At 40.3% G+C, this 19,454-nt stretch overlaps 1 protein-coding gene across 1 annotated transcript in view; it reads right to left on the reverse strand.

Annotated features, from left to right (window-relative positions):
* The window catches only part of LOC117504370 (serine/threonine-protein kinase BRSK2-like), a 175,379-nt gene that overhangs the window by 142,644 nt on the left and 13,281 nt on the right, over positions 1–19,454 (reverse strand). Inside the window, exons 3-4 of the mRNA XM_034163836.1 lie at positions 2,923–3,063; positions 1,691–1,807 (exon numbers count right to left, since the gene is read on the reverse strand). Of these exons, the coding sequence (XP_034019727.1) occupies positions 1,691–1,807; positions 2,923–3,063 (258 nt within the window). The remainder of the gene's footprint in view (positions 1–1,690; positions 1,808–2,922; positions 3,064–19,454) is intronic.

The following is a 19,454-nucleotide window of genomic DNA, read 5'->3' on the forward strand; positions in this document are numbered from 1 at the left end:
GCACACCAGTGTACCATGGGGCAGAGTGACTCAGTATTCCAGTATTCCACAGTTGTGCACATGAACATTATTGATGGGGAAATTTGTAATGATCAGATCCAATGTTTGTCCTTTTAAATGCGTAGGGTCTATCACATGTTGTATCAGATTTAGTGTGTCTAGCAGTTGTGTGAACTCAGTGACATATCTTGTGGGTGAGTGTATATGAATATTGAAATCGCCAAGAATTATAACATTATTGAATGTTGTACATATTGACAAAAGTAACTCATTTAGTTCTGAAATGAAACTTGGGTGGGGTTTAGGTGGCCAGTAAATGAGGACGGCTGTAAAATGGAAGGGTTTTGCACATGTGAAGGCCATACATTCAAAAGATGTCAACATTGGCAGAGTGACAAGAGAGGTGCAGGTCTGAGCGATATATAACTGCTAGCCCTCCTCCGGTGGCCCTGGCCTGCTCCAGATATGTGTAGCCAGGGGGACAAGCTTCATTCAGAGCTGAATACACCTCTGTTTTGTGCCATGTTTCTGTGAGGCACATAAAGTCCAGTTTCTGATCAGATATATGATCATGGATCAACAAAGCTTTGTTTGTGAGAGACTGCCAGTTTAAGAGATCCACCTTGATATTTGAAGACGGGGTCACTTTAATCAAAGACCGCAGCACTGTATGATTAACTCCATAATTCCCATGACGTGCGGTGCACCACCACTCTGGCAGGGAGCGCAATGGTCCTCCACCACAGTTTTTATTCCATAGAGGAGCACCGCTCGGATGACGCGTCAGATGATGCTGATGGTATGTGCCAGTTCGAGCCGATGTCCACAGACTTGGAATTGAGCTCCCGGTCTCGGCATAAACAAATCGCCGCCATGACCCGCTATGGATGTACCAGGGGCCGACGAAGGATGCCCACTTGCTTAAGAACAGAAATGTTTGCTGGGGCAAGGTGACTGTTCAGTTCCAGGTGCTGGTTTGGCAAGTACTGGGGCATAATGGAGGGAGCAGGTGCTGCAATGCTAATGCTAGCGGCCAACCATGAATTCAGCAGACACAGACATATAATTGTGGGCACCAGAATCACTTGCATTGCCAAAAGAAGCCTGGATGATGTGTGGCATGGAATGAAGACAGAGGGAACTCATGTGGACTCCACTGTGCAAATCTTGGATTATCAAGCGGCAACAGGTAGCATTAGCCGGATGACATTAGCCGCGGATTAGCAACTTGCACTGTTCAATGAGACACTCCAACCAGCAGTTATATCCCCACCGATCAAGAATTATTTCAGGCATGAACGGTTAACAGTATCGATCACTCCATTTTTCATTTGACATCCATTTTTATCACTGCTTTATTCAATTTACAAGTTTTGTATCACAGCTATTGCTATTAATTATTTTGGTTTCAACTACACTTGAGGGGACACTTTCCTGAGATGATTTTGTGTTGTACCTGATAAATGTTGAATCCAACAAAGGATAAATAAAAAATAATCAACTCAGTTGGCACTTTTTTATCACCCCCATTTTTATCATTTAGTTTTGGTTACTTCCACCCCTCATATGACCTTGACTGGAGAAATGTTTGAGATGGATGTCACAGGAAAGCCTCAGATCTTCAGACTTAAAAGGGGTTGAAGGTGAAGACCTACATAAGACTGGAAAATCTGAGATTTAGAGAACTCACCCACAGCTGGTCTCCAGCAGACTGTCCCCGACCTGCAGAGACGCCATGCCAAAGTCCGCTATCCTGATGTTGTTCTTCTCATCTAACAACAAGTTCTCAGGCTTCAAATCTCTGTGGCTATAGGATGACAAAAAAAGCATACACACACAAAAAAGTCTGACTCAAGTGAAACACAACCCTTCTTGAGGATTGTTACTATAACGAATACCATGTATCAAAATTTCAAATTCAGTTTTTTCATATAAAAAGTTACCAAACAGGATCAAGTAGCGTTAGTTAGCGGGTTAATCTTCTTCTTTGTCTTTCGGCTGTTCCCGTTAGGGGTTGCCACAGCAGGTCAATCGTTTCCATCTCACCCTGTCCTCTGTATCTTCCTCTGTCACACCAACCACCTGCTGCTAAGACTAATTTTCTAATGTTGTAGGTACCAGCTACCTTAACCTACAACCACAAAATAGAATAACTTGGGAAGATGTGGAAAAAGCAAGAAAAAAATCTCATTCTTTATATTTACTTTTAGCTATCGTATTTGTTCATCGGAGGGCCATGGGCCAAGCATCAGCCCACGCCCTTTGGTTAAATGCCGACCTAAAATTAAATTAAATTACATGGAATAAATTTTATTGAATGCGAAAAGGACAAAAACCAGCCAGGTGATTTATTTCTGATATATATTTTTATTTGTGACATTTTATTGAAATTGGTATTCCAATGTACATGATATTGTGTTGCTCAAGGATTTCAGTGTACTTGTATAACAATCAACCAACACACCTAAAAAACACTCAACACATGGAGGACACAGATTTATAAAGAAGTCAACTTGCAGAGTGGCTCTTGTAAACAACTAATTTTGGGATTTTATTAATTGTAATTTCTATTTGATTTATAAATTCTGGTTTCTTCAGTAATCTGTTTCGCAGAATGACACTTGTGCAGACACACACACAAGCACACAAATGGTTTCACCCATGGAAAGAATATTTTAAGTTTTATGCCTGTGAAGGTATCAACGTTAAACCAAGTGTAAAACAGTATCTCAAAAGTACTGCAGTCATTACTTATTGATACTTAAATATGCAAATCCTATAAAACTGGTCTATGCAGGTTTGCTCTGAGAAGTTATATTGGGTAAATATAATACAGGCTGCACAGCACCATTGATGATATGTGATTTCGTAAATGTGTGTTTGAGACAATGATAATAATGTGTAGATATAAAAAGGACAAACCATATGGAGTGGCTGTGGCAGAAATCCAGTGCTGAGATGATCTGCCTGAAGAACTTCCTGGCCTCTTTAGGTGTTAACCGGCCCTTTTTCACTAGATAGTCGAAGAGCTCCCCACCGGACACGTGCTCTAGCACCAAATACCTGTAAAACAAGTGGGTGGGTACAATTCAGCATCATCAGTGTCACAAGAGGATCCCAATAAAATGAAAGCAGGGAGGTTATTAGGAAAATGTTTGGTTTATTGTTGGGGTAGAGCTTGTTTCTTTGGCTATTTGACAAGAATTGCTTCTCCATTAACAGTTCAAGCAAAACTTGGCAAGGGCAACAACAAACCTTGCATTCTCGTAACATGGTGAATTTCACAATGGTTACATAATTCATTTAAAGCATTACACTGCTGATGCTCTTCTTTCTCTTGGATGTGTTCTTCATGTGTACAAGTTTTAACCTACAGATTTTAATGTCCATCAACTATGTCTTTGGCCTGGCATGGTTTCTGCAGAATGCTGATTGCTTGCTCACATTCTTTCTCAAAGCCTAATTTATCCTGACCAAACCTAACAAGACTGATCGTAATCAAACCTGTTGGCCATAGATTGCTTCTTCAGACACTCATCAGCTGAAATTTTGTGCAGATCCAGAAAGGACCTCAATGTGATCGAGAAAAATACACACTGAAATGACACTGATGTAAATTATAATAATGTTGATTATATGAATGCACAATCGGAGGATCTGGCAAATGTACTACATGTATGCTTACAGGCATCCTCTTCTGGCAGAAGACTTGTAGTCCTCTCGTGCCAGATCTTCATAGTCAGTTAATCTAGTATGGTCAATGTGATATTCTTCCATCATAACTGCATCACATTTAAATTTGATCTCTTTTAAATTTGATTGTCCATGAGTGGTAATATCGTAGGTGCCCTGGACTGCATGTTTTCAATCATGCTGAGGTCCAACTTTTTGTAGAGGTATCAAACCAAGTTTCCATACTTCACATGCAGTCTGACTAAGGCTTTGTAAAGCAGTAGAACTAATGTAACCCCGTCTTCTCTTTTGGCTTGTTTGCAAGAACATCAAACAAGAAACACTTGAATTGCCTTTGGTTTTGGCCATTTTTAGACATTCCAGATGAGCCTACTACATTTCTGATTGGGAGTCAGATGACCTGGCATCCACTGAGCAGTAAACGTGGGTGTTTCATGCTTTGTTCTTATCTCCTTCAGTTGAGATTCCAACAGCTTTAGCTGTCTGGTTGAAAGCCAGTTGCCTATTGTCTCTCTGTGGTCAAGAAGATCCATGTTTTTTTAATGATATAGCAGCTTGCAGGTCATTCTGATGTTGGGTCAACTTCAAGGCCCTAAAGCAGCAACGTGATCAACAAGAGCATCCTTGGAGTGTAAACTTTCCTTCTGCAGATTTGGAGGACACCATGATGACAGATTTTTAGATTTTACTCATGACTGCCAACTTTAATAGTCTTCTACAGAACATTAAACACAGTTTAAAGCAAAGAAAACAATGTGGATTGGTATCTAAAGAGATCTAATGAATATTGGGCTACCAATATGTCTTTTGTGTGGGCATTAAAAATGATTTCCTTTACAGATAGCTGCTAAAAGGCTAACAATATTACCATATAAAATTAAATAACATAAAAACATCACTCAACCAAAATGCTGGAGCACAGACATCTTAGGCGATCTGTTTGGACAATAAGCCACAAAACAAGTCATACTGTTACATATACTTGTAATAATATACTGATGGATATGGCCCTCCACAACAGCTAGTGGTCACAGCTAGCGATGTCTGTGCTATGGAAGCTCTGAGTCAGAGCCCCTCTCACAGCAGCACCACAGTAACTGTCACTCAGTGTGACCACACCCCTAATTATGCATAACATTATGGCTTAAAACAGGTTAAACTATTGAGTTATAAATTCATTTTAATACAATTCAATTTATTTCATTTATTTATATAGCGCCAAATCACAACAAAGTTGCTTCAATGTGCTTCATACAAGTAACATCAGCTTGGGACTCCGACGAGGGCAGTTGCATCTCCTCCACTCTCCCTTATCTCTGCTTTTAACCTTCAAGTCCCTACTTCACCAGACTTGTGAATTCCTCAAAACTATAGTGGATTCTGGATCTATTGGACTACTATTGGATTAACCATGGAATTGATCAGCTGGTCTCTGAACGCTATTGACACCATTTTTTCTACAAGAAGGTGAGGACCGGTGGATCCTGCCTGCCCAGATGGAACGTATCCTGCGGGCTATGTCCTCGACACCTGGAGTTCCTGGCATGTGGCATGCTTGGCGCCTTTCTCTGTGGAGGACGTCAAGGACCTATTCATTTTTGTTGTTATGGTAGCAGGGCTGGTCCTTTTTGGCTTATGTGCTGCCCTGATCCACCGGAAAATTGGCAAGACGGTGGCATCAAGAACCACGGGCCCTCGCTTGTCCGTCATGATTAACCAGGTCGGCAAGGCAGTGCATTCTCAGACTGCGTTGAGTCTTGAACTCAGATGCAAATTGGATGACACCTTGGAGCTGATGCGTGCCTTGCAGTTGAAGCTGAAGTTATCGGAGGCCGGTGAATATTCTTAATTCAAAATTAGGAATATTCTTAATTCATAATTGGGGTTTGGCTGAGTGAGTGGAACTGTAAAAAGTGTTTTTCACTGCTCGGCTGCAACACTACAGGCATCAAGGTCAATTGCCCACTGTTTTTCCTCCAGAGGAATTGATCCAGGCTCTGGTGAGATTATTTGGCTCCATTCTTATCTCAACCCACAAGGACAATAAACTGATAGACTTACACATGGACCGAAGCATGCTCCAGCCCCAGCCTCTCCTCTTATCACTCTTCCTGCCCCTCCCTCCCTGCGGCAGGCCTCGTCCTCTCAAGCTGGCCTTGCGGCGCGACTTGACAGTTGTAGCGGCTACAAACACACTCACATTGCCTCAATTGGGAAACGGACTGTTTCAAGTTTAGTGCACATAAACAATGTCAAATGTATATGTGTTGTCCTAATTCTGATCTGTGCCATTATTACAGTAAACAAGCAATAATTGTAGATCAATTGCTGTTTGTATGTGGAATGTGTATGCGGACATCTCATTGTTGTAATGACAATGATAATAAAAGCTATCTATCTATCTATCTATCTATCTATCTATCTATCTATCTATCTATCTATCTATCTATCTATCTATCTATCTATCTATCTATCTATCTATCTATCTATCTATCTATCTATCTATCTATCTATCTATCTATCTATCTATCTATCTATCTATCTATCTATCTATCTATCTATCTATCTATCTATCTATCTATCTATCTATCTATCAAAGGTCTAACCTTTCCAACACCCAGAGCAAGAACACAGGCAACAGTGGTAAGGAAAAACTCCCTGTGATGATTTGAGGAAGAAACCTCAAGCAGACCAGACTCAAAGGGGTGACCCTCTGCTTGGACCATGCTACAGACACAATTAACAATACAATTTACAAAACAAACATTTTTTCATAAAAAAAATAAAATAAAAAAAAATAAAATTCATCCACCATACAGCTGTGATGGAGGGCAAACAAATAGAGACACTAAAACGTTTTTGTTTATTTGTTTTTCTATAACGCTGGAAGCACATTTATCTCTGCTCTAAAGGTGAACATTTTATCATGTGCTTCTATGAGAACTTGCTTGGTTTTGGAGGCAGCCTCAAGCAGCCAGTCAAGAAACTACAAGTTTGTCTTCTTCTGGGTGGGCCTCATTTTGGACAGCCAGACAGATCACTCCACTAATTAATTTATTAATATCACACAAAATAATCTACACATTTAAAATATTATACATATTTACAGTATTTTAATTCAAAATATCAAAACCCAATTTATTTAATATATATATACTTGACCCATGTTATAGATAAGTCAGAAATTAACACAAGATTAGGTGAAATGGAAACTGTATAATTGCTCCCTTGCAAAAAAGGCCTCAAGCTCAATGGGACTAACCTGGTTAAATAAAGGTTAAAAAAATGGACACAAGACAAAAACACTCACAACTGTAAAAAATGAACATAGAAATTGTAGATGCTCCAGTGTATTTATGTCAATATTAAACTGTCATTTGCCAGATGCTTCATAGATGCAGCAGTCAAATAAATGTAGTGGAGTGAAAAGTTTCATATTTGGTTCTAAGCAGTAACAGATGAAAACCTGCCACAACTGAAGTGAAGGAGTGGAGGACATTTATCAGATACTTTATCATGGAAAGATTCTTCACATGAAATCCTTCATATTCTTTTTACCTCAGAATTAATCTTGCTTTAGTGAAATAATGGCATTATAAATTATTTGACAAAGACATTGGTGTGACCGCAGCGTCTTGACACCTCATGCAAATCTCTGAGAAAATCCCTGCGATGTGTTGTTTTGTGCGCCTCTTGTGGGAAATATTTTATCTTTGTTCATTTGTCTCTGCGATGTTAGCGATCCTGCAGCCTGCCATCCCCACGGCCTGATTTATTAGCAGATTAAGGGATCTCCTCAAGCGTTTTCTGTCAAAGCTATTTAAATTAGAAGCATGCTCTCGTTTGATTTGTGACGGTGAAATCTTGTGCGGCGAGCAGTTTGCATCCGTGATGACCAGCCGTCCCCTTTCTCGCAACATTAAGGAAACAAATTCCTGCTCCATTTGACAGCGGTGCCTTTATCAATTATTGAACAACGCATTAAGCCATGCCACAGGAACACGCCTGTCACCGACAGCAGATTAATGCGCACAATAAAACAAGGATATACAGTGAAGTTGTTTGCAAAAGAGCAGGTTCAAAATGAAAGTGGGCCAATGAGACACTGTGTACTTTTAAACAAAATCAGAGCTTGAATAATTGTTTGCAAAGAGGCCTCTGACGCAAGGCCACATTCCAGCTAATATCACCTTTTTTTTTCTTTTTTCTTTCTTATCACAAAGCACGGAATAAATGCAGTCTTTTAATGACACATTTCGCATGAATATTTCAGCAAATTTTATTCAGTAGTTAGTTAGTAGAAGCTGGTCCTTTTCCTTTTCTAACTACAGGAGTACTCACATTAGGATGGGCTGCCTTGTAACATTCTTGAGCACAACTGCCCCCCCCCCCCCCCCCCCCCGCTCACATTGCACTCCATGTTTGGAACCTGAGCATGTTTACATCAAAACTACGTGACTTTTGTTTTGAGAAAGCAGCTCTGTCTCACTTTTTTGTGCTCCTGTCACGAAATGCGTGACATTTTCATGATGCTTAATGTTTTATTTTACTATTTCTAACCCTAACCCCCTAACCCTAACCATAACCCACACAGCCCCCCTCCTCGTGTAACCCTGTATTTCGTGATACTGTCAAGAAATTACGGAACCCGGGAGAGGTCACTTAAAGTGATATTTTTTTCTGGCCATGATAATTTGTGCACAAGTTTTCCTTTAATTGAGCCCACAAATGAATAAAACGTGCTCTCAAATTAATAAAATGTGCACATGTTTTCCTTTAATTGAGTCCTCAAATTAATAAAATGTGCACAGGTTTTCCTGGCTGTGATAATTCGTGCGCACGTTTTCATTTAATTGAGCCCTCGAATTAATAAAATGTGCATGTTTTCCTTTAATTGAGCCCTAGAATTAATAAAATGAGCACGTTTTCCTTTAATTGAGCCCTCGAATTAATAAAATGTGCACGTTTTCTCTTTAATTGAGCCCTCAAATTAATAAAATGTGCACATTTTCCTTTAATTGAGCCCTAGAATTAATAAAATGTGCACGTTTTCCTTTAATTGAGCCCTAGAATTAATAAAATGTGCACGTTTTCCTTTAATTGAGCCCTCGAATTAATAAAATGTGCACGTTTTCTCTTTAATTGAGCCCTCAAATTAATAAAATGTGCACGTTTTCCTTTAATTGAGCCCTCAAATTAATAAAATGAGCACGTTTTCCTTTAATTGAGCCCTCGAATTAATAAAATGTGCACGTTTTCCTTTAATTGAGCAGTCAAATTAATAAAATGAGCACCTTTAATTGAGCCCTCGAATTAATAAAATGTGCACGTTTTCCTTTAATTGAGCCCTCAAATTAATAAAATGAGCACATGTTTTCCTTTAATTGAGCCCTCGAATTAATAAAATGAGCACATGTTTTCCTTTAATTGAGCCCTCAAATGAATAAAATGTGCACATTTTCCTTTAATTGAGCCCTCAAATAAAATGTGCACGTTTTCCTTTAATTGAGCCCTCAAATTAATAAAATGAACGTTTTCCTTTAATTGAGCCCTCAAATTAATAAAATGAGCACGTTTTCCTTTAATTGAGCAGTCAAATTAATAAAATGTGCACATGTTTTCCTTTAATTGAGCCCTCAAATTAATAAAATGAACACGTTTTCCTTTAATTGAGCCCTCAAATTAATAAAATGTGCACATTTTCCTTTAATTGAGCCCTCAAATTAATAAAATGAACACGTTTTCCTTTAATTGAGCCCTCAAATTAATAAAATGAGGACGTTTTCCTTTAATTGAGCCCTCAAATTAGTAAAATGTGCACATGTTTTCCTTTAATTGAGCCCTCAAATTAATAAAATGTGCACGTTTTCCTTTAATTGAGCCCTCAAATTAATAAAATGAGCACATGTTTTCCTTTAATTGAGCCCTCGAATTAATAAAATGTGCACGTTTTCCTTTAATTGAGCCCTCAAATTAATAAAATGAGCACATGTTTTCCTTTAATTGAGCCCTCGAATGAATAAAATGTGCACGTTTTCCTTTAATTGCGCCCTCAAATTAATAAAATGTGCACACGTTTTCCTGGCTGTGATAATTCGTGCGCACGTTTTCCTTTAATTGAGCCCTCAAATTAATAACACGTGCACACGTTTTCCTGGCTGTGATAATTCGTGTGCACGTTTTTCTTTAATTGAGCCTTCGAATTAATCAAATGTGCACGTTTTCCTTTAATTGAGCCCTCAAATTAATAAAATGAGCACGTTTTCCTTTAATTGAGCCCTCGAATGAATAAAATGTGCACGTTTTCCTTTAATTGCGCCCTCAAATTAATAAAATGTGCACACGTTTTCCTGGCTGTGATAATTTGTGCGCACATTTTCCTTTAATTGAGCCCTCAAATTAATAAAACGTGCACACGTTTTCCTGGCTGTGATAATTCGTGCGCACGTTTTCCTTTAATTGAGCCCTCAAATTAATAAAACGTGCACACGTTTTCCTGGCTGTGATAATTCGTGCGCACGTTTTTCTTTAATTGAGCCCTCTAATTAATCAAATGTGCACGTTTTCCTTTAATTGAGCCCTCAAGTTAATAAAAACTGCACACGTTTACGTTTTCCTTTCATTCAAAATGAACTCCATAATATGACTTAAATTGTCATCCCCATGACGGGGAGTTGCTTCGCCCTCAGCATCCTTTTTAATGTGCTTAAACCCCAGATGATGCCATGCTGGATAGCCAGAGTTCTCTATATGTCCTTGTACGCACAAACCGTGACATACCCTGATCAGATCCATTTCTAATGGGGAAATGTATCCCACTGTCTCCTGGTTTGTTGGCCAATAGCCAACATTTATGTGTCAAAACAATATTGAGTAATTGAGTGCACGTTTTACAAATTGTGGCCATGTTTAAGTAGATCAAGCCCTTGTTTTACTCAAACAATGCTTAAAACGTGCGCACAATATTATAAAATGAGTGTACAATATGATAAAATGTGTGCACAATATAATAAAAGCACACAATATCATAAAAGGTGCGCACAATATAATAAAATAAGTGCACAATATAATAAAACATCCACACAGTATAATAAAAAGTGTGCACAATATTATAAAATGAGTGTACAATATAATAAAACGAGCACACAATATCATAAAAGGTGCACGCAATATAATAAAATGAGTGCACAATATAATAAAACATCCACACAATATAATAGATTAATTTGCTTTTCGTGATGCCATCACTAAATGGTGTGAAATTGGGTTGTGAGAAAGAGTGTTTTACCACAGTGGGTTGCCAGGTCTCTAACAAAACCAGCCAAACAGCCATTCAGAACCATCTCAACAGCCAAAGAAACAGAAAGAAAGAAAGAAAGAAAGAAAGAAAGAAAGAAAGAAAGCATAATATTTAAAACAGGAAGCTGTGGCTCTGATCATAGCTCCTAAATTGTCCACATCTTGCTGCCTGTATTTACTTTTCATCAAAGAGAAAACAAATTCTGTTTTTTCCTTGTTGCTGTGTCGGGTGACAGCTGCTGGTGGAGTAAGTTCTAGTCATCCTCACATTGAAAACAATGGAACATCTGCTTTACCGCCTGTCACAGCCAACAAGTGAATGCAGCATTTGACTTCAAACCAGGCCAGAAATAATTTTTGTTAAAATTTAAAGTGCGTAACACTTGGAAATAAAGAACCCAGTCTCATGGCAGTTTGTGGGACTGGTTATGAAAAGCACATTAATCTATGGGTTCGTGACGGGGGTATGAAAATGGGGCATTTGTCGTAATGGGGGCACAAAATGCGAGGTGAAAGGGGGTCTGGGGGGTCATGGTTAACATTTGGGGATGGTACACACTTATGCTATAGTTATGGTTAGAGTTAGGAGAAGGTGAAGATTATAAAAAGCAAAATAAAAAACCTGTGTGATGAAAAGCGGGCGCTTTTCGTGAGGAGGCACGAAAAAACATAAAAAAAATTCAAATGAGTTGACTATTCCAAATAAATTAATAAGGAATTATGAAAATATGAACGTATTGCGTTTTATTTTTGGTACCATGTGCCCTGATAAATTCATGAGGACTTTAACCTGATTTCACCTGCTGCTGATACAGTTGTGTTCAAAAGTTTACATACTGTAGCAAAATTTTTGCTTTTTTGGGAGGTGCATTTTTTCAGAGGATATGAATGATAACACTAAAACTTTTCTTTCACTCATGGTTAGTGGTTGTGTGAAGCCATTTATTGTCAAATAACTGTGTTTAATCTTATTAAATTATAATGACAACAGAAACTAAGAAAATAACCCTGATCAAACGTTTACATACACCTGTTCTTAATACCGTGCATTGCCCCCTTTAACGCCAATGACAGCTTGAAGTCTTTTGTGGTAGTTGTGGATGAGGCTCTTTATGTTCTCCAATGGTAAAGCCGCCCATTCCTCTTGGCAAAAAGCCTCCAGTTCTTGTAAATTCCTTGGCTGTCTTGTATGAACTGCACATTTGAGATTTCCCCAGACTGGCTTAATGATACTGAGGCCAGGAGACTGAGATGGCCACTCCAGAACCTTTGCTTTATTAATAATAATAATAAATTTTATTTATAACACACTTTTACACTTACAAAAATAAGTGCTACAACATAAAAATAAACAGAAACATTTTAAAATTACACTTTAAAAGCCTTTCAAAATAAAAATGTTTTAAGCTGGTTTTTAAAAGACTCCACAGACCGGGGCACTCTCAGGTGTTGAGGCAGGGTGTTCCAGAGTCGTGGGGCAGCTGCCTGAAAAGATCTGTCCCCCATGGTGTGGAGCTTTGACCGAGGTTGGCAGAGGCAATTTGAGTCAGTGGACCAGATGGGTGGTAGTGTGTGGAGTGAGTATCTCTGTCAGGTAGTCTGGAGTGCGGCCATGGAGGCACTGGGCAGTCAGCAGGCAGATCTTGTCCTCTGCTGGACCAGGAGACAATGGAGGGACTGAAGTATGGGGGTGATGTGGTCATATTTGCGCTTTCTCATCAGGACCCGGGTAGCGCAGTTCTGGATTTGCTGGAGCTTCTGCATGCTCCTGCCCGAGATCCCTACAAGGAGGGTATTACAATAGTCTAGCCTGGAGGAGACAAAGGCATGGACCAGCCTTTCCACATCAATGAAGGAGAGAGGGGCGGAGCTTAGAAATGTTTCTAAGGTGGAAGAACAAGATTTTACAAAGGTGGTGGATATGATAACCAAAGGAGAGGGTGGGGTCACACCTGACCCAGAGGTTTGTTACAGAGGAGGAGAAGGGGATGGAGTGACCTGAAAATAAAAGAGCTGTAATGGGGTAGGAGTTGAGCCAATGTGGTGTGCCAACAAGGATGGCTTCTGTTTTTGGTGCTGTTTAGCTGTAGGAAATTTCATGTCATCCATGCCTTTATCTCCTCCAGGCAGGCTCTAAGTGTAGATGGAACAGTTGTTGGGGATGTGGGGTCGGTTCAGAGGTAGAGTTGAGTATCATCGGCATAGCAGTGGAAGGAAATTCCATGCTTGCCGATGATGTGACCAAGGGGAAGCATATACACTCAACAAAAATATAAACGCAACACTTTTTGTTTTGCTCCCATTTTGTATGAGATGAACTCAAAGATCTAACCCTTTTTCCACATACACAATATCACCATTTCCCTCAAATATTGTTCACAAACCAGTCTAAATCTGTGATAGTGAGCACTTCTCCTTTGCTGAGATAATCCATCCCACCTCACAGGTGTGCGATATCAAGATGCTGATTAGACACCATGATTAGTGCACAGGTGTGCCTTAGACTGCCCACAATAAAAGGCCACTCTGAAAGGTGCAGTTTTATCACACAGCACAATGCCACAGATGTCGCAAGATTTGAGGGAGCGTGCAATTGGCATGCTGACAGCAGGAATGTCAACCAGAGCTGTTGCTCATGTATTGAATGTTCATTTCGCTACCATAAGCCATCTCCAAAGGCGTTTCAGAGAATTTGGCAGTACATCCAACCAGCCTCACAACCGCAGACCACGTGTAACCACACCAGCCCAGGACCTCCACATCCAGCATGTTCACCTCCAAGATCGTCTGAGACCAGCCACTCGGACAGCTGCTGAAACAATCGGTTTGCATAACCAAAGAATTTCTGCACAAATTGTCAGAAACCATCTCAGGGAAGCTCATCTGCATGCTCGTCGTCCTCATCGGGGTCTCGACCTGACTCCAGTTCGTCGTCGTAACTGACTTGAGTGGGCAAATGCTCACATTCGCTGGCGTTTGGCACGTTGGAGAGGTGTTCTCTTCACGGATGAATCCCGGTTCACACTGTCCAGGGCAGATGGCAGACAGCGTGTGTGGCGTCATGTGGGTGAGCGGTTTTCTGATGTCAGTGTTGTGGATCAAGTGGCCCATGGTGGTGGTGGGGTTATGGTATGGGCAGGCGTCTGTTATGGACGAAGAACACAGGTGCATTTTATTGATGGCATTTTGAATGCACAGAGATACCGTGACGAGATCCTGAGGCCCATTGTTGTGCCATACATCCAAGAACATCACCTCATGTTGCAGCAGGATAATCCACGGCCCCATGTTGCAAGGATCTGTACACAATTCTTGGAAGCTGAAAATGTCCCAGTTCTTGCATGGCCGGCATACTCACCAGACATGTCACCCATTGAGCATGTTTGGGATGCTCTGGACTGGCGTATACGACAGCGTGTACCAGTTCCTGCCAATATGCAGCAACTTCACACAGCCATTGAAGAGGAGTGGACCAACATTCCACAGGCCACAATTGACAACCTGATCAACTCTATGCGAAGGAGATGTGTTGCATTGCATGAGGCAAATGGTGGTCACACCAGATACTGACTGGTATCCGCCCCCCCCAATAAAACAAAACTGCACCTTTCAGAGTGGCCTTTTATTGTGGGCAGTCTAAGGCACACCTGTGCACTAATCATGGTGTCTAATCAGCATCTTGGTATGGCACACCTGTGAGGTGGGATGGATTTTTCCCGACTGACTTCCCGTGCAGTCGGGAAAGCAGGCTGACTGGGTGACTGTGAGGAGGAAGCGTAGCCCTAAACACAAGCCCCGTGTACACCGTCAACCCGTTCACATCTCTAACCGTTTTTCCCCACTCGACGATACACTCGCCGAGGATCAAACTCTGGTTATTGGCGACTCTGTTTTGAGAAATGTGAAGTTAGCGACACCAGCAACCATAGTCAATTGTCTTCCGGGGGCCAGAGCAGGCGACATCGAAGGACATTTGAAATTGCTGGCTAAGGCTAAGCGTAAATTAGGTAAGATTGTAATTCACGTCGGCAGTAATGACACTCGGTTACGCCAATCGGAGGTCACTAAAATTAACATTAAATCGGTGTGTAACTTTGCAAAAAACAATGTCGGACTCTGTTGTTTTCTCTGGGCCCCTCCCCAATCAGACCGGGAGTGACATGTTTAGCCGCATGTTCTCCTTGAATTGCTGGCTGTCTGAGTGGTGTCCAAAAAATGAGGTGGGCTTCATTGATAATTGGCAAAGCTTCTGGGGAAAACCTGGTCTTTTTAGGAGAGACGGCATCCATCCCACTTTAGAGGGAGCAGCTCTCATTTCTAGAAATCTGGCCAATTTTTTTGGATCCTCCAAACTGTGACTGTCTAGCGTTGGGACCAGGAGGCAGAGCTGTGGTCTTATACACCTCTCTGCAGCTTCTCTCCCCCTGCCATCCCCTCAATACCCCATCCCCGTAGAGACGGTGCCTGCTCCCAGACCACCAATAACCAGCAAAAATCTATTTAAGCATAAAAATTCAAAAAGAAAAAATAATATAGCACCTTCAATTGCACCACAGACTAAAACAGTTAAATGTGGTCTATTAAACATTAGGTCTCTCTCTTCTAAGTCCCTGTTGGTAAATGATATAATAATTGATCAACGTATTGATTTATTCTGCCTAACAGAAACCTGGTTACAGCAGGATGAATATGTTAGTTTAAATGAGTCAACACCCCCGAGTCACACTAACTGTCAGAATGCTCGTAGCACGGGCCAGGGTGGAGGATTAGCAGCAATCTTCCATTCCAGCTTATTAATTAATCAAAAACCTAGACAGAGCTTTAATTCATTTGAAAGCTTGTCTCTTAGTCTTGTCCATCCAAATTGGAAGTCCCAAAAAACAGTTTTATTTGTTATTATCTATCGTCCACCTGGTCGTTACTGTGAGTTTCTCTGTGAATGTTCAGACCTTTTGTCTGACTTAGTGCTTAGCTCAGATAAGATAATTATAGTGGGCGATTTTAACATCCACACGGATGCTGAGAATGACAGCCTCAACACTGCATTTAATCTGTTATTAGACTCTATCGGCTTTGCTCAAAAAGTAAATGAGTCCACCCACCACTTTAATCATATTTTAGATCTTGTTCTGACTTATGTTATGGAAATAGAAGACTTAACAGTATTCCCTGAAAACTCCCTTCTGTCTGATCATTTTTTAATAACATTTACATTTACCCTGATGGACTACCCTGCAGTGGGGAATAAGTTTCATTACACTAGAAGTCTTTCAGAAAGCGCTGTAACTAGGTTTAAGGATATGATTCCTTCTTTATGTTCTCTAATGTCATATACCAACACAGAGCAGAGTAGCTACCTAAACTCTGTAAGGGAGTTAGAGTATCTCGTCAATAGTTTTACATCCTCATTGAAGACAACTTTGGATGCTGTAGCTCCTCTGAAAAAGAGAGCTTTAAATCAGAAGTGTCTGACTCCGTGGTATAACTCACAAACTCGTAGCTTAAAGCAGATAACCCGTAAGTTGGAGAGGAAATGGCGTCTCACTAATTTAGAAGATCTTCACTTAGCCTGGAAAAAGAGTTTGTTGCTCTATAAAAAGCCCTCCGTAAAGCTAGGACATCTTTCTACTCATCACTAATTGAAGAAAATAAGAACAACCCCAGGTTTCTTTTCAGCACTGTAGCCAGGCTGACAAAGAGTCAGAGCTCTATTGAGCTGAGTATTCCATTAACTTTAACTAGTAATGACTTCATGACTTTCTTTGCTAACAAAATTTTGACTATTAGAGAAAAAATTACTCATAACCATCCCAAAGATGTATCGTTATCTTTGGCTGCTTTCAGTGATGCCGGTATTTGGTTAGACTCTTTCTCTCCGATTGTTCTGTCTGAGTTATTTTCATTAGTCACTTCATCCAAACCATCAACATGTTTATTAGACCCCATTCCTGCCAGGCTGCTCAAGGAAGTCCTACCATTATTTAATGTTTCAATCTTAAATATGATCAATCTATCTTTGTTAGTTGGTTATGTACCACAGGCCTTTAAGGTGGCAGTAATTAAACCATTACTTAAAAAGCCATCACTTGACCCAGCTATCTTAGCTAATTATAGGCCAATCTCCAACCTTCCTTTTCTCTCAAAGATTCTTGAGAGGGTAGTTGTAAAACAGCTAACTGATCACCTGCAGAGGAATGGTCTATTTGAAGAGTTTCAGTCAGGTTTTAGAATTCATCATAGTACAGAAACAGCATTAGTGAAGGTTACAAATGATCTTCTTATGGCTTCGGACAGTGGACTTATCTCTGTGCTTGTTCTGTTGGACCTCAGTGCTGCTTTTGATACTGTTGACCATAAAATTTTATTACAGAGATTAGAGCATGTCATAGGTATTAAAGGCACTGCGCTGCGGTGGTTTGAATCATATTTGTCTAATAGATTACAGTTTGTTCATGTAAATGGGGAATCTTCTTCACAGACTAAAGTTAATTATGGAGTTCCACAAGGTTCTGTGCTAGGACCAATTTTATTCACTTTATACATGCTTCCCTTAGGCAGTATTATTAGACGGTATTGCTTAAATTTTCATTGTTACGCAGATGATACCCAGCTTTATCTATCCATGAAGCCAGAGGATACACACCAATTAGCTAAACTGCAGGATTGTCTTACAGACATAAAGACATGGATGACCTCTAATTTCCTGCTTTTAAACTCAGATAAAACTGAAGTTATGTCTCATCAGGGGGTATGATATCGCAATTGCAATCTATTTTTTGTCTTTATGGGTTCGATGCATATGCAAAACAGCATTGTAGAGCATGCATGATATGTGCAAAACACAACTCACAAGGCAATTTGAGACCCCAAAGAGGCAAATTTCCAACACCACAATATCCCTTTCAAGTGATTCATATGGATTATATACAGCTGAGTAAACATGAAGGGAAGGAATTTTGTTTAGTCATAATTGATGCCTTCTCAAAATGGGTAGAATTGTTCCCTACAAAACATGCAGATGCACTTACAGTGGCTAAGGCATTGTGCAAAGACATCATTCCACGATTTGGAATACCAGAAACAGTCTATTCAGATAATGGAGCACATTTTGTTAATACAATAGTGCAATACGTAGGAGAAGCGCTACAGGTTAATCTCAAAAATCATTGTGCTTATCATCCACACAGTGCAGGATTAGTGGAAAGGACAAAGGGCACAATAAAAATAAGATTAAGGAAATGTATAGAAGAGACAAAACGAACCTGGATTGAATGTTTGGACCTACTAAAATTGTATATGAGAATAACACCAACACCATCAGGGTTAACACCATTTGAGATACTTTATGGATGACCATATCGTCTACCAATTTTGACATGGATACTAAAACAGCAGATGAGGAACAAACATTAGCAAATTTTATGAAAAAGACATTAACACAGAAAGAGATAACTTAAACACATTTACTGCCGAATAATTTTGATCTTCCACAGGACGGCCTTCCAGTAGTCTAGCCAGGAGACTGGGTGTTCATCAGAGTGATTAAGAGGAAGAACTGGTCCAGTCCTCGTTGGGAAGGTCCATACCAAGTGCTGTTAACAACACCAACTGCAGTAAAGATAGCGGAGAGATCAACGTGGATACATCACTGTAAGATACAGCGTGTGTTGGCTGCCTCCACAGTGTAAGGGGAAGTCTGGCTACAAAGGGAGTCTATTTAATTAGCAATAGATTGTCTCAATGCCAGTGAAGCAGGGAGATCCTTGCACTATTAGGTGAGGTGGTTAACAACACTGTATCCTAGCAATCATGACTGAACTACAGCAGACCCCGGAGCGGCGTGCTCAGCGCCGCCGCTGCCGGACTGTTGGTAGGGCAGCCGGTTGCGTTGTGATCTTAGTGTGTTTCGTGCTCCTCGGATTCCTGGCCTGGTGGTTGACCCAAGAATTGCAGCTCACTGTGGACTGAGCCAGAGAACAACGCAAGCAACGTCAGAAGAGGTTTATTCATAATGTGAATGAGACAGATGGACACCCTCATATATACCATACTAATTTGTGGTACAGAGATGTTCATTTATTGGCTATGGAATTACGTTACTAATTGTTATGTTTGTTCGCAAATACCTATATCCTCAACACACCCAGCTCTGACGGCTAAACCGTACCCTGCTAGGGTGACAGAATGTCTTATCATACGGATGCATAATCAAACTGTATTTCGGGGGCAGTTCTAACACCACTTGCCTCAGTGCAACCACTTATATGATAGGGATTTCAACAGAGGACGTACAAGCGTGCCCAAGTGCTGCTCCATTGACTAGACTGAAGGGAAACGCAAAAATATCATCACGTTAAATTGTCATCACAACGGCCATTCCCAATTTGCTTTTACGGGACAGGGAATAAAACTGTAGGTAAAATTAAGAAACGTCTGTGTACCCAAACGTATGTTTTATCAAA

This window comes from Thalassophryne amazonica, chromosome 2 (assembly GCF_902500255.1).
Source record: "Thalassophryne amazonica chromosome 2, fThaAma1.1, whole genome shotgun sequence".
Lineage (NCBI taxonomy): Eukaryota > Metazoa > Chordata > Actinopteri > Batrachoidiformes > Batrachoididae > Thalassophryne > Thalassophryne amazonica.